The 15334-nt window shown below is 36.3% G+C and overlaps 1 protein-coding gene across 1 annotated transcript in view; it reads left to right on the top strand.

Annotated features, from left to right (window-relative positions):
• The window catches only part of ITGA4 (integrin subunit alpha 4), an 85760-nt gene that overhangs the window by 35025 nt on the left and 35401 nt on the right, over positions 1–15334 (top strand). The window contains exons 11-15 of the mRNA XM_003253800.4: positions 6456–6550; positions 7858–7948; positions 8512–8557; positions 8919–9073; positions 11800–11954. Of these exons, the coding sequence (XP_003253848.1) occupies positions 6456–6550; positions 7858–7948; positions 8512–8557; positions 8919–9073; positions 11800–11954 (542 nt within the window). The remainder of the gene's footprint in view (positions 1–6455; positions 6551–7857; positions 7949–8511; positions 8558–8918; positions 9074–11799; positions 11955–15334) is intronic.

Below are 15334 nucleotides of genomic sequence, written 5' to 3' on the forward strand. Positions count from 1 at the left end.
CACTGGGAAGCCTGGGGACAGTGGCTGTTTACCCACTGATATTGAAGTTTTTACTAATTGAATAGATGGTAGTGTGATAACTGTGCATATTGCCATGGATGTCAGTCTTGTTGTTGAAATCCCTGCATGTACTAGCATTCCCTGTTAAAAATTTGCTTTTATCAATCTAGTTCTAAGTGGTAAGTAACTGAGTCTGTTAAAACTGTGCGTAAAATGATGAATAGGTTTAAGAGGAGAGTGTGCAATTTCCTGGAGTTCAGCACATAAGTATTTGATACTTATTTTTAGAGTTCATAATTGTCTTCTTGATAAGGCCATTGGCAATTAGCATATGGGAATTTTATGCTAAAGCTTTTTCAGAGATTAAAGTGATGGGGTACTTTAAATTCTCATCTCCTTAATGTCTTCTTGTACCTAGATACCACAATCTACTTTAAATATATAAAATGCATTATTCTATACAAAAAGTCAGTTATTGAATACATGCTTCCAGTGAACCTTCTTAAACGTAAAATAGAGTAACTTGTTATACAAGTATTACTGTTCTGGACTTTTTGTTTACTATTTAAAAACTGAAAGAAAAAAATATGTGTATATACTTTTGGTTATTATGATTACACATAATTTTTTTAAAAAACATTTATGGAGGGGAGCCTCTCTGTACCCCACCCATCACTAGCTTCCCCCTACTTCCCTTACCCGCCCAGGACCCCAGGTTGGGCACTGGCTCATTTTCATAAATAACCTCATCCCGGACAGAGGTGAGGGAAGGTGTTGTGACTATTTTGTTTAATTGGAGCTGTAAGAGGGATCATGTTGTATTTTATGCCCTTCCTAGAAAGGGGGCAGGACACCTGGTTTGCACTCCTGTATTAGCCACTGCTGCCGTCACTCGTCACACTGAGTTCGCATCTCTTGAGAGTTTGTATAAATTCAGGTCAGCGCTGCTCCTATGCAGCCATCCAGTGTCATAGAAAACCAATTCACTGATAACTGATCTCTCCATTCAGAAGTGTGCAGTTTTAATGTACAGCAATAAGAAATTGTTATTTATCTTTTTATTAACAGCCTGATTTGATTAAAAAAATAAAGTTTTATTATGCTTGATGTTACATCTCATAAGTAACCAGCAATTCTGTGATATTTATTGAACATTTATTTTGGGTCAGATGTACCATACCAGGTACAGAATATGTGCCATAATAAATGAAAATGAAGAAAATAGTGGCACCGTTTTTTATAGTTCTACCATCAAGTAGAAAATAAAATTAATACTTGAAAACATAAGCCTTATTTAGTGGCAAGTTTAAGGGGTCTACCTAATAAAGACCTATGGATAAAACCATGTTTATGCATTTTCATTTGTCACGTGTGTTGTATGAGACAACCCAATTCTTAAAAACACAAAATCACTGTTTAGTAAAACACTTTGTCTATGATTTCTCTGTCTTGTTTTAATTGGCACATTTAAAGAAGACCATTCACTATTTTTACTCTTTTGAATGTGAAAAATATATGTATGTACACATGAGAAATTATTTTTGTGGCATCAAAATATCGATGACAAATTTGAATTATTGTTATAGTTAGAGCTGTAAAACTGTCATGAGCAATAGGCAAATTCCCTTATCAAAATTACTCTAGTACCTGGAAAAAGCCCAAGTAATTTTCCAGTGGTGTGAAGGACAGACAGAGAGTGTTCTGTCGATGAGATTTAGGAAGAGGACTTCGGAGGCGACTTTCAGGGGACAGTGCAGTCTCTCAATTTGTATATGAGACCCTGGGCTTCACACAGCTCTTGTCTCACTGAAATCCCTCAGTACCCCACTCCTAAAGGTAATACCTTTATGTCTGGAAGGTTATTATGCAAATGATTTTTGAAAATATTCTTGCATATTTTTGTGCTATTTATAATGTCATTTATAATTCACCACATATTTACATTTAGTGGCTACATTAACACTTCAATGAGTGTTTATAATGCCGTATATCTTTTTCTACTTGGTCCAGTTCTTTTTTTTTTTTTTTTGAGACGGAGTCTCACTGTGTCACCCAGGCCAGAGTGCAGTGGCATGATCTCGGCTCACTGCAAGCTCCAACTCCCGGGTTCACGCCATTCTCCTGCCTCAGCCTCCCAAGTAGCTGGGACTACAGGCACCTGCCACCACACCTGGCTAATTTTTTTGTGTTTTTAGTAGAGACAGGGTTTCACTGTGTTAACCAGGATGGTCTCTATCTCCTGACCTTGTGATCCACCCGCCTCGGCCTCCCAAAGTGCTGGGATTACAGGCATAAGCCACTGTACCCGGCCTCCAGTTCTGATTTTATCTTCTATTTTGTCCATGAGTAGGCATTTTCAATATATTAGCAAGACCATTGCTGATGTGGAAACAGGGGCAGTGTGTCCTAGTTCTTGGCTGAGGTCTTTTATTCCATTCCACCATGTCTGCCTGCATGAGGCAGCAGGAATTTACAAGGTATTTTTCTTTATGTATTTCTTTATTACTTTGCCCCATCTTCTCTTATTTTATTTTTCTGGGGTGGATGGGTAAAGACACTTTGTGTTCATGGCAAGAAGCGTAGGATTATGTAGAAAGAGACTCCAACATTGGATGCAAATCACACCTAATGTCTTTTTATTATGCAAATTTTGTGGTAATTTGCGTAGCAAACCTAAGTTACCTTGGCATTTGTCGTATCACTTTTCAATTGTTCTCAAATGGAAAAAAAAAATCAGACTATTTCCTGTGTCCTTAGAAAAGCAACACAAGCCATTTTCTAAAAACATGACCAATTGATTTGGCAAAAGTTTAGTGTAAAACTCATCAAAAGCATGAAAAAATTGGTCAGACAGACTAATATACCTGACATGACCAACAGCAGATCGCATTTTTTATTTCATATGTAAAATAGACTTGACAAGACCACTATTTATCGGTTTAGTTTTTTTTCACCTTGAGCCTTATTATCTTAATTTTAGACTATATGTTTTAATATTTTTAGAGCAGAACCATAGTAAGTTCTACAATTGTAAATTACAAGCTGTACTATTTTGTGTGCACCTGAAATATTGATATATCATCAAATCACTAAGTGAGCACTTCTGTTTTATTTGTTTATAGGGTACAAGTGAAATTTTGTTACATGCATCAATTACATAGTGATCAAGTCAGAGCTTGTGGGTATCCGTCATCCAAATAACATACATTTTTACCCATTAAGTAATTTCTCATCATCCACCCCCCACAACCTCTTTCCCTTCTGAGAATTCATTGTCTATCGAAATGTAGCAAGATGAGCCCCAGACACCGAGTTAAAGAAGGAAGGTGTTTATTCGGCCAGGGGCATCGTCAAGCCTCCTGTCTCAAGAGCTGAGCTCCCCGAGTGAGCAATTCTGTCCCTTTTAAGGGCTCACAAATCTAAGGGGGTGCACGTGAGAGGGTTGTGATCAATTGAGCAAGCAGGGGGTATGCGACTGGGGGCTGCATGCACCGGTAATTAGATTGGAACAAAACAGGATAGGGATTTTCACAGTGCTTTTCTATACAATGTCTGTAATCCATAGATAACATAACCGACTAGGTCGGGGTCGATCTTTAACTACCAGGCCCAGGGTGTGGCGCCGGGCTGTCTGCTTGTGGATTTCATTTCTGCCTTTTAGTTTTTCCTTTTTCTTTCTTTGGAGGCAGAAATTGGGCATAAGACAATATGAGGGGTGGTCTCCTCCTTTAATTCTACTTTATACATCCATGTGAACACATTTTTAAAGCACTGATTTATGAGTAAGAGCATGTGTTATTTTAATTGCTATGCCTGGCTCGTTTCACTTAAGATAATGACATCCCCCACCAGTTCCATCCCTGTTGCTGCAGAATACATGATTTCATTTTTTTTTTTTATGGCTGAATAGTGTGTGTATGTGTGTGAATGTGTGTGTGTGTGTGTGTGTGTGTGTGACAGAGAGAGAGAACCTCTTTGACACAGAACAGGAATCGGTATTAGGAAGGGAAATTTGGGGGTATGACCTCTGTTGTTAATGAGTTTATAGAGCATGGGAATAGCACAGGATCTGGGGCCAGGCTGCAGGGTTTAAATCCCAGCTCCACAATATCCTGGCTCTGTCACCTTGAGCAGGTTATACCCTGTGCCTCAGTTTCCTCATCTGTAAAGTTGGAGTCAGAGTATTTATTTAATATAGTGGTTGTGAGAGTTACTTGGGTAAATGTGCACAAAGCCCTTATCACTGCCTACATTGTAAACATAACATAAGTGTTGGCTGACATACTAATAATTTTGATTTATACTAAAAGAATGAAATAAAATGTTCGGATATGAAGTAAAAGCAATCATTAAATATCTATGTTCTGTATATTATGTCCCAAATTAAGTTGCATAGGCTTGGAAAACATTTATTGTATATATTTCAAAACATATCTTTCTCATTTGAATAATGATAGCTAGAACTTTATTATATAACAGATCCAAGTGTAATCCAGAAAGAGTTTGAATCTATATATGTGATAGTCAAAGACTGAATACACCCAAGTGTCCTCTGTATGGAAAAAAATTTATCTGGGCCTTTTTCGTATTTTGGCTGAAAAGGCTCATCTGTATTTTTCCTAAATATTTGCCTTAATCTAGATCACTCTTGCTAATAAGAGATACTGTAAGAATTACATCAACCACTTCACAATCAAGGCTTGTTACTTTCTTCATGTGTTATGAAGAATCAATATATAGCAAATTCTAGAGATTTAACCACAGCGGTAGAAGTATAAACCCAGCCCTGATTAAAGAAATTGCTGTCTTCCCTTCAATGGCTATAAAATACTTTTCCCCACTCCTTCTTCTCACGTCCCTCTTCTCTTCCTCCTCCTCTTTCTCTTCCTTCCCATTCCTGCTCCTCTGTTCCTGTATGTATATATTCTGCACAAATCTGACTCCAGTTATTCCAAACCAATTGTCATTCTTCACATGTGCCATGCTGCCTGTTGCTTCCCTGCTCTTGCACAGGCTTTTCCCTGTCTCTAAATTGCATTTCCCCTTTTCTTCACCTGTCTATGACCTATGGATACTTTAATCTTATCTTGGGCATCATCTTCTATGAGAAACCTTTCCTAATTTCCACCACTTCCTCCTCATATTATGCTGTGTTATTAGTCTATTCTTACTTGCCATTCCTCCCCACTAGACAATGAGTTTCGTTTTGTGATACTGCCCTGTTTTGCCAGCTCCTGGCAATTGCCTGGAATATAGTAGGTGCTCACTAGCTGTCCGATGAATGAATAAATGAGTGGGCATATTTGTATATGAAAGTTTGAAAAACTTTGTACAAGTCAAAAGAGGCTAGCCTTAGTATGTCTAAACAAAGTAAATATAGGTGTCTACCATTTCTTTTTAACTGAAAATAGAAAAGCTTTTACATTTTTAAAATTTTACATTGTTTAGCATGGAGTTATATATCAGAGAGATATTTTTATCCTCATTGAAATAGTAGCCAAAAATTACCACTATAGTTGATAAAATGATTTTCAATTTGATGGTAATAAGTAATATCATGAAGACAAACTACTTTAGGTTTCTATTAAAGTAATAAACCATTGCATATAAATAAATATGTGCATAAATAGACAATACTTGGTAAAATAATGAAATGCTCTTGCAACTGTAGAATATTATTTTTCTCCTTTGTGCTATATATTTATAGCACTTAAGCAACCATGTCATTTACTCAGGTTTTCTTATATTAGTTGATCAGATCTTTTTTTCCCTTGGTATCATAGTCTGACATAATTATCGATAATACAGAAAGGTGATATAATCATTATTTTACAGAACAAATCCTTTTTCTGAAATCCTGTGTGTCTGTGTGTGCAGATACCTCTAACAGATACCTTAATCATTTTCATTGGAATAGGAATTAATTTAAAAGTCATTTTGCAAATAAGGTAAGTCTAGACTCCCAAAATAAAAGTTCTTATGATCAAATATATATTCATAGATTATGAGAAGTTATTACATGCAAGGCACTGCTCTAAGCACTTTACATAAGTTATATCCTTTTATGCTGAGAGTGGTTTTTATTATTATCCCATTATATAGGTGAGGGAATTGAAACACAGATTAAGAAATGGGCCCAGCCTAGTGTGGCAGTGCCCAGTGGCAGAGCTCGGATCAGACCCCAGTGGTCTGGCTGTAGAGCCCATGCTCTAATCATTTTGTTCCACTGCCTCTCAGATGCTTCCACTCTGCTTTCTTCCATGTGCAAACTATTGTGTGCAATCCTGTATATATATGACGATGATCATATTTTCTTTTTTTCTGCCTGAGAAGACTTATTTTTCATAAAAGAGAGTTTTCTTATGTGATATGAATTAAGGTTCGTAAGGTTAGTTTTCGAAGTTGCATTCTTTGTATCAAGAATTTATTTTTCCACTGTTTAAATTATTGGATAGATGTTGCTATCGGAGCTCCACAAGAAGATGACTTGCAAGGTGCTATTTACATTTACAATGGCCGTGCAGATGGGATCTCGTCAACCTTCTCACAGGTAAGATACTATTCTATTTCCAAAGAAGCATTGGTTATAATGCGTATCCTTAAAACTTCCAGGGTTTATGTGGACTTATTTTTCTTAATTTTCTCTTTCAAATACTTAACACTTTATTTCACTGTTTATAGTGGCAAATGATCTTATTTTAAGGGATTAATAACTCTTCAATCTCCCTTTTTCCACAAATAAGAGTTGTGTAGTTCATTTCCACCCTAGCTTGTCTATAGCCCCTTAAAGATTTCTCTTTGTATTTCATTAAATTGTATTCTGAGGTAATAGCCATATGATTCTAAAATATGCCCATTTGGATTTGATTAACTGTGTCTTGGCCTTGTGGCTAGAGCCCCATATTTTGTGAAGATTGCACAGGGAGATCAAACACACATATGATTCTCTGGGTTTTTTTCACTGTTGAGTAGTAAGATGATAGCACTTTAATAATGTCTCAGGATCTTACTCTGACTTCACTTTTGTATGTTGAAAAATCATGGCATTTCAGTGCCTAGAAAAAAAAATGACATTCATATGCAGAGAAGAAAAGTTTTTCCCTTGATATTTGCATGGAAATATTGGCTGGCACAGTTATTTTTGATTAGGCAAAAATGTGCAAATGGTTCTCTGTAATTGATATAAAAGAAATGTATTTGTCTAGTAAAAAAAAATACTAATTTTCTTATTACGAATATCAGCTTAATATTTATAAACCCGCATGTGAACATGAAATTAGATATGTGGAATAGAAAGTACGTATCTGGCTAGGGTTGTTCTTGTTAAAAAGTCAGCTTTTATCAAAAGCCTCAGTCGCAGGCTCCACTAAGTGATTACAGACATCTTGTTTTACAAATTCTTATTTAGTTATTCATGTTGGGCAAGGAAGTCAATACAGAGCCTGAAGAGACCTAAGGAGGCCAGACATGGTGGTACACACCTGTAATCTCAGCTATTCAGGAGGCTGAGCTGGGAAGACTGCTTGAACCCAGGAGTTCAAGGCCAGCCCAGGTGCCATAGTGAGACCCCCATCTCTATAAAGACTTGAGAGGTAATCAGGACTATTTCAGAAAATCTGTACAGCATAATTTTCCCTTTGCTCGCAAAGTAAATTTTTTTAGTCACAAATGTCACCTGTTCATTTCAAGCTGGAAAAATTTTGTCACCCTTGGAAGTATTTGATTTAACTAAAATGCAACTTTGTTAGTAGATGTGCCAAGGCATGCCTGGGAAAGCTCATTATTTAGCTAAATTATTGCTTCTCTGGTATATTAGTATTCAAAAACCACTTCCCACTCAACTTTCCTATTTTTCAGAGAATTGAAGGACTTCAGATCAGCAAATCATTAAGTATGTTTGGACAGTCTATATCAGGACAAATTGATGCAGATAATAATGGCTATGTAGGTGAGTAACTAGTTTATCATAATTTATAAATTGGAATGAGCTCTATTATAGATACTGCTTTATAGTCAAGTACATAAAACTGGTATGAAAGACTTCATCTTACTGATAATTTTTTCTTCATTTTTAAAGTTCTCCTTAATTCATTCCTAAAATGATCAAGTAATTCCTCAGCTTAACAATGCTCGTTACTCAATGTTATAGTCTGTGTTTTTGAAAAAATGAAAGCATTCATGAAAATCAAATATATGAAGAGGAAAAGAAACAAAATTTTTATTTAGAAAGGAAATTTGAGTGAATGTTTCTAGTCCAAAAATTGAATTTTGTTTTAGTAAAGTTGTTTTTGTCATAAAGTTTATGATATATCATAATGGGATGAATGTTGTACATGAATAGATTCAGAGAAAAGTGGAATGAATCGTAAGATGTTAGCATATATTCTCTAATTTTCTATAAATAGCGTTTTTAGGTAGTCAAAGGTGATGCATAGTTAAGTATTTATGGCTGAAAAGTAATTCTCTTTGACTAATGATGATCATTAATCTGTGTTGTTTTTGATCCTCCAGATGTAGCAGTTGGTGCTTTTCGGTCTGATTCTGCTGTGTTGCTAAGGTAAGATTGATCTATTTCACTGCTTAATGGAAATTTGGTTTAACTGTAAAATGATGGGAGGCAGTGTTTAAAATCAGCAGTGGTAGTGACCTCATGATGCTCTTTTGGTATTCTGAAGTTTAATTATTGAATTTGAGGTATTTTTTTCACCTTACAGAGACATAATTAAATCATCAAAGTCAATATTTTTAGACATTTAAATAAAAAGTTATTTTGCCCTGTGCACAGATACGTAATTAGTATGTACACACATAATAAGACTCATGAAATTACTTGGTCAATGTAAACTGAAAATATGCACTTGTCTTCTTAAGGAAAAATAATTCTGCAATTAACATTGCTAATTTTATTTCCTTCTCAGGACAAGACCTGTAGTAATTGTTGAAGCTTCTTTAAGCCACCCTGAGTCAGTAAATAGAACGAAATTTGACTGTGTTGAAAATGGATGGCCTTCTGTGTGCATGGATCTAACACTTTGTTTCTCATATAAGGGCAAGGAAGTTCCAGGTTACATTGGTGAGTATGCGCTACAATATTAATGCTTGATGGGGTGCGGTTCATTAACCAATCCCACAATTCTGCTGGGAGCCCTCACCGGTTTTCACCGTGGAGATCTTTAGAGCAGGGGAGAGAAGCTACCTTCTCTTCCCGGGAGATGCGTGCTTTTCCTCTCCATCTTCCAGATTCTTGCGTTGTTCTAACCAGTGAGTCGGGCACATTAGAAGTCTGTAGTTGTTTAGAGATTATGAGAAGCAAAGGACATAGTATCACTTGCTATATTAGTTTAAGGTAAACCAACTGAGCTTAACCTGTGAAATCTCTTTCTTCTTGACATTGGATAAAATGTCAATTGACATTTTATCCAATGTCAATAATTGAAGAAAGCCAGTCATGGTAGCTCATGTCTATAATCCCAGCACTTGAGGAGGCTGAGGCTTGAGCCCAGGAGGTCCAGGCTACAGCGAGCTGTCATCACACCACTGCATTCCAGCCTGGGCAATGGAATGAGACCCTGTCTCAAAAAAATAATAACCATAAAAATAAATATTAAAAAAATTGAAGAAGCTAGACTTGATTCTGATTTCTATAAATAATACGCCTGTTAATAATTTACTGCGACTACAAGATCCTAAGAACCGTTACCTAGTTCCCTGTGTATAGACAACTCTCAGTTATCTGCTGTGGAGAAAGTATCACTGATATAGCTCATCCAACATTGTGGTGGGGAATCTCCAATCATGTATATGTGACTTTATAAGTATTTTTGCTAGCAGATTAATGTTCCTAATTATGTTTTATTTAGGCTAATATAAGAATAACTACTAGTGAAACGAGCCTGTGGTAGGAGAAGAGCATATCTGGGCATATCATTTAGAGATTAATAATTCACAACGTTTATGATCCCCTATTAGGACCTGTCAAGAGTTTATTGTATTCATGACCCTGCTGGCTGCTGTTATCTAAACATCGTGAAGGGCCCACATATTTATTAAATAATACCATGGATATGTAATAGAGGTCTCAGTATGCATTAGGTACACAATGAGCCTTTATCTGAAAGGTATACAATGAGCCTGGTATCTCTGCTTTAGATCAGACTGATTTTTAATAGTGTCCTGGAAAAGTCATGGCCAGAGCTACAGTAATAAGAGGGTGGGCAAGCCTTCATCTAGTTATGGATTGGAAAATGGCAGTTTGAGAGCCTGACCACAGAGTAAATTACACATTAACACAGACAAGCTGATGGATAATCTGAAAGACACACACTGAGTAGATGAGGCTCTTTCCTTTTATGTAAAACCAGTGTTTCCTCTACTAACAATTCAATTGTGACCAGATATTTTTAAAAATAGTTGAAGACAAACATATGAAACACATAAATAATCATCACATTATTAGAGAATCGTACCTTATAGTTATCATAAAATGACTCCCAGGAGAAATAATTCACATGGCAAGCATGTTTAATAAAACCAGGACATTGTGACTCTTACTAATAGTGGATTATTTTTCACCTCTTTTTCATTTACTCTTTTTCTGAACTCAGGGCAATGAACTTGTAGACAGCTATTTCAATTGCAGTGCTATTTCTCTGAGGTATTGAATCTCAGTTATTATAATTTTGAAATCCGATTAGCTTGGACTTCATTATTTTCCAACTAAAAAGATGATTGAAGGATTTATTTGAAATGTATAAAGAGTAATGTAGATTTTATGCTTATGTTTCCTTGAAATAAGTAGGTAAAATTCTTCTAGAAGTGTAAGTTACTCCTAAAATATAAATGAACATGTCAAGAATTACATAAATTCTTTAAACTATCACTTATGAATTATTGCCTCTATATGATGAGTGATACCTCAGCAGACTATTAGATTTAGCTTGCATGGCAAAGAACCCATTTAGATTCGTGAAATGGTTCTCACTTTCTTGGTAATATCTACCTTGGAAGTTTTTGTTTGCTTTTAAGATTTTTCTTTTTTTTTTTTTTTTTTTTTTACAAATTTGGAGATCTTCATGAGCAGATGAATATTGACTACATCAGATTTGAAATAAACTCTGCCAAACCGCTAGAATATTTATTGAGAGAATTTTTTAAAAATTGCACAAATTAACACTGGAAGGTCAAACTAGAAACCAATAACGCATAGAGGAAGGACAGATAATCAGGGCATAAGACTAGAAAGATGACATTTTTAAGAAAACCATATATATAGATTTGACTTAATCATGTGTGCACTTCATGTATAAAAAAAGCCTTTAAATCAGAAACAAATCTAAAATATAAAAAAGTCATATATAAAATTAGTCATATAACCACATAAGATAGAATTATTCCAAGTGACATTTGAGCAAAGTGCTGTGTCTATACTTCCTTAGTCAGTGTTCTGAGAAAAAAAGGACCGCAAAGGAATCTGAAACTTTATGCAAGACTTTTATTAGCAACAATTTTTATATTTTTGAAATTTTTATATGAGGATGAAGCAAATAACTAAAGATCTTAATGTTGTTAATAGAAACCTAGAGGAAAGTTCATAAATCTTTATGAAAGCAATTTTTTAAATTTGTATTTTTAATTGTTCCCTCTTTCATATTTCAGGTTAGTCTTTAAAAAGCTGTTTAATAAAGAGAATTCCAGATATTATTTCCAGTAGTCTATATACCTTTGACTATTATCACTTCAAAAATAACAATAGATGTATTTCAGTAATTAGATTAATTGCAATTCTCTATATTTTTGCAGTTTTGTTGTATAACATGAGTTTGGATGTGAACAGAAAGGCAGAGTCTCCACCAAGATTCTATTTTTCTTCCAATGGAACTTCTGATGTGATTACAGGAAGCATACAAGTGTCCAGCAGAGTAGCTAACTGTAGAACACATCAAGCATTTATGCGGGTAATGTAAGCTATTTTTTTATTAATGAATATGTGAACTTCAACGTTGTTGATAGAGAGAAACTTATTGTATTGGTATCTTTTTATAAAATGTAGATAAAAGCAACTGTTACCCCTCCTGAACCTGTTGCTACAGTTAAAGTATCAGGCAATCTCAACCCAAGTAATTCAGAGTCCTCTTATTGTATCATCCTTTTTCACATTTATCACATTTGACCTCATCATTTGAAAACACTTGCCTTTTCCTTTCTAAAATTTCATTTCTCATATCCCTGTTTATCTGCTTGCCTAGAAATATACATCTTCAGTAGCTCAACTGAGCCTCAAATCTATTCTGTGGTACCTTTTTTGGGGTGGGTCGAGGGAGGCGGGGAAGTTAGTTTGTTTTTCATACGACTCCAACGAAGCAGAATCCAAAATGACTGCTTTTGGATTATGTCTTTGTTTCCATGCCAGCTTTGTCAGTGATGTCAGTGGGAACTCACACAGTTGTGGCATGGTGGGGATCATCTGTGGGCCAGGACGACAGCTCTCATGATGGTTTGGGGTATGTCCTGCCAAAGCACAGCCGATTTCATGTTTCTTTTATTAAAACACTCATTCCCAAACTGATCATCTCACTCCTCACATTGGTCAAATTTTATCATATGAAGCTGTGCCAGGTCTTTTTCATTAGGGAACGGTGTACTTCATCAGAAAATCTATTGTCACAAAAAGCCAAACTATTCCCAGGAGCCCTTTCTGGGATTTCAAATAGTAGCTTCAGCTTAGGGCTTAATTTTCCCTTAGATACTTATTCCAAGCAAATGCAAGCAAGCATCAAGACTCCAATACGCTATTAAATGCTAAGAGCAATAATTCCCATGCTATTTCCTCATTTCCCTTAACAGTTTTTATTGTTGTACTAGAATAAAGCTATTAGATGGTTCAGAGCCAAAAGTATAGAATATTAATGTAACCATCATTTATATGGTAGGAATTAAAGAGGTTCTTTTTTTCATGCTTCATAGACATCGTTTTACTTACCTTAGTCAATTGTAGACACAAATATTGAGATCATTTTAAAGGCAATAAAAGGGCCAACATTAGATCTTCACAAAGAAACACATTGTGTTAAATTTGTAAAAGTGATCTGGTTTATTTAGTCCCGTGTTTCTTGGCATCGTTCCTATAAATAAGGGATCATTAAAATTGTACAGCTTTTTCGGAGTAAATTTGCAGCAGAAATGATTAGCAGAGGTAAGTGTTTTGTTGCATGTATATTTGTAGTGTTACCATGGTTTTGATGGTAGCAGGATTCAGCCATTGCCTTTGTACCATATTGCAAATATTAAATGATAGCACTTACTGCTGGGATTGTACATGGCAGAGACTTTTTAAGAAATGCTCGTTTCCTTCAGTATCTTTTTCTCTTCCTAAGTTACCTTGCTTGTGTTTGGAACACTTAAAACTCGTATATAGAACAGCAAAAAGTTACTCCAACCCTCTCCTTTGTAACAAACTCACACAGAAGATAAGAACCACAGTTGCAGCTACCCTGAACTTGAGTTCTGTCAAGGAGCTGTAGCTGTTACCTAAGAAGGTATAGGAATGTAATGAGTGTACTTTCCCACCTCCACCAGGGTAATAGCCCAAGGCATTAGGAAACATTAACACCTTAAGTTTCTACAGTCTGAAAGCATAAGACAGCAACCTGAATTCTTCCATCTTCCTAACACTAGAAAAGAAGACGCATAGCGGTTGGGATGCCTGGGTTGTTCCTGTGTTCCATAAAATGCATCTGGTACCATGGTACCAGGAGTGGGAGTGTTAACATATGTATCTATTTTATCTCTGCATTCCTTACAATGAAATGAAGTGACGCTTGTCAATTACGTACTGGGGCCCACAACCCCCTCTTGTCAGAGGACTCCCTGCCTGTCTGTTGGTTGGACATGCTTTACTTGTGTAGATGTCCCTACTGGCCGTTCACTCAATTAATTTGATTGGTATTTATTGAGTACCCAAATTCTGTATATACCAGTGAATAAGACATAAAAAGATAACTACCCTCATGGAGCTTATAGTCTGCTGGGGTGAGACAAAAAATAATATGATAAAAATATACATTTTATAGTATTTTGGAATTATATGGATGATAAAGGAAAAAGGAGGGCAGAGTATAGAAATTTGCAGTGCTGCAGAAGGAGTGAAGTGGAGAATTTTAAATCAGATACTCAGAGTAGGCTTTATTCAGAAAGTGACATTTGAGCAAAGACGTGAAGGAAGTGAGGAAGTTACCCATGCAGATATCTAGGGCAGTTGTTCTTAGTTTTAGGGTGTAATAGCAACAACACCTGTAGGGCTTCTGAAAATACAAATTGCTGGCCCCCATCTAGAATCCCTGATTTAGTAGGTCTGCAGTAAGGGCTGAGAATGTGCATTTCTGCAAAGTTCCCAGAGGACCCATACTTTGAGAACAGCTGGTTCAGGAGAAGAGTATTCCAGCAAGAAAAGCTGAGTCAAAAGGCCTCAAGAATGTACCTGGTTATTTTAAAGAACAATGGGGAGGCAAGGATGGCTAGAAATGTAAGCAAAGGGAAGAATGGTGGAGGGAGAGATTATATAGAACCTGTGGCTTTTTCTCTGAGAGAAAGGGAGATCTATAACAGCATTTTGGCAGAGAAGTCACATGATCTAACATACGTATACAAAGGAACACTCTAGCTGCTGTGCTGTGAATAGAGTAGGAGATCAAGAGTCGACACATGGAAAAGAGGCTACTGTGGTAACACAGGTGAGAGATGGTTCCAACCAAAGTGGTGGCAGTGGATATGGTAAGAAGTAGTTGAAGTCAATTTGCTGACATCCAATTTACAATTTGCTGAGAGACTGGATGTCTGGCATCTGAGAAGGAGGCTCTGTGATGACTCCAGGGTCTTTAGCCTGAGCCACTTGGAAATGTAGTTTTCATCAATCGAGACAATATTGCAGGAGAACACCTTTTGAGTGGAAAATTCTAGAGTTGAGTCGTAGGCCTGCTTAGCTAGAGAGACCTATTTTAAATGTAAATATCAACTAAGCCTTTGTACATACTCATCTTGAGTTGAGGACAGGCAGAGAACAGGAAAGGCAACTTAACATATCTTTGGCATATGGATGGTATTTAAAGCCGTATTAAGATGGCTGAGATCCGAAGAGGGCCACCGTCTGTACTCTGGGCCGCTACAACATGAAGAGGTTGGCGAGAAGAGGCCCACAGAGGAGATAAGAAGGTCCAATCTGTAAGAAAGGAAGAAAATCAACAGTGTGTGGCATCCTGGAAGTGAAGTGAAAAAAGGGAAAAGCATGATGATGTTTTCTATACTGCAGCTTGGTCGAATAAGATGAGGGCTGAAAACT

The sequence above is a fragment of the Nomascus leucogenys genome, chromosome 22a, assembly GCF_006542625.1.
Source record: "Nomascus leucogenys isolate Asia chromosome 22a, Asia_NLE_v1, whole genome shotgun sequence".
Taxonomy (NCBI): Eukaryota; Metazoa; Chordata; class Mammalia; order Primates; family Hylobatidae; genus Nomascus; species Nomascus leucogenys.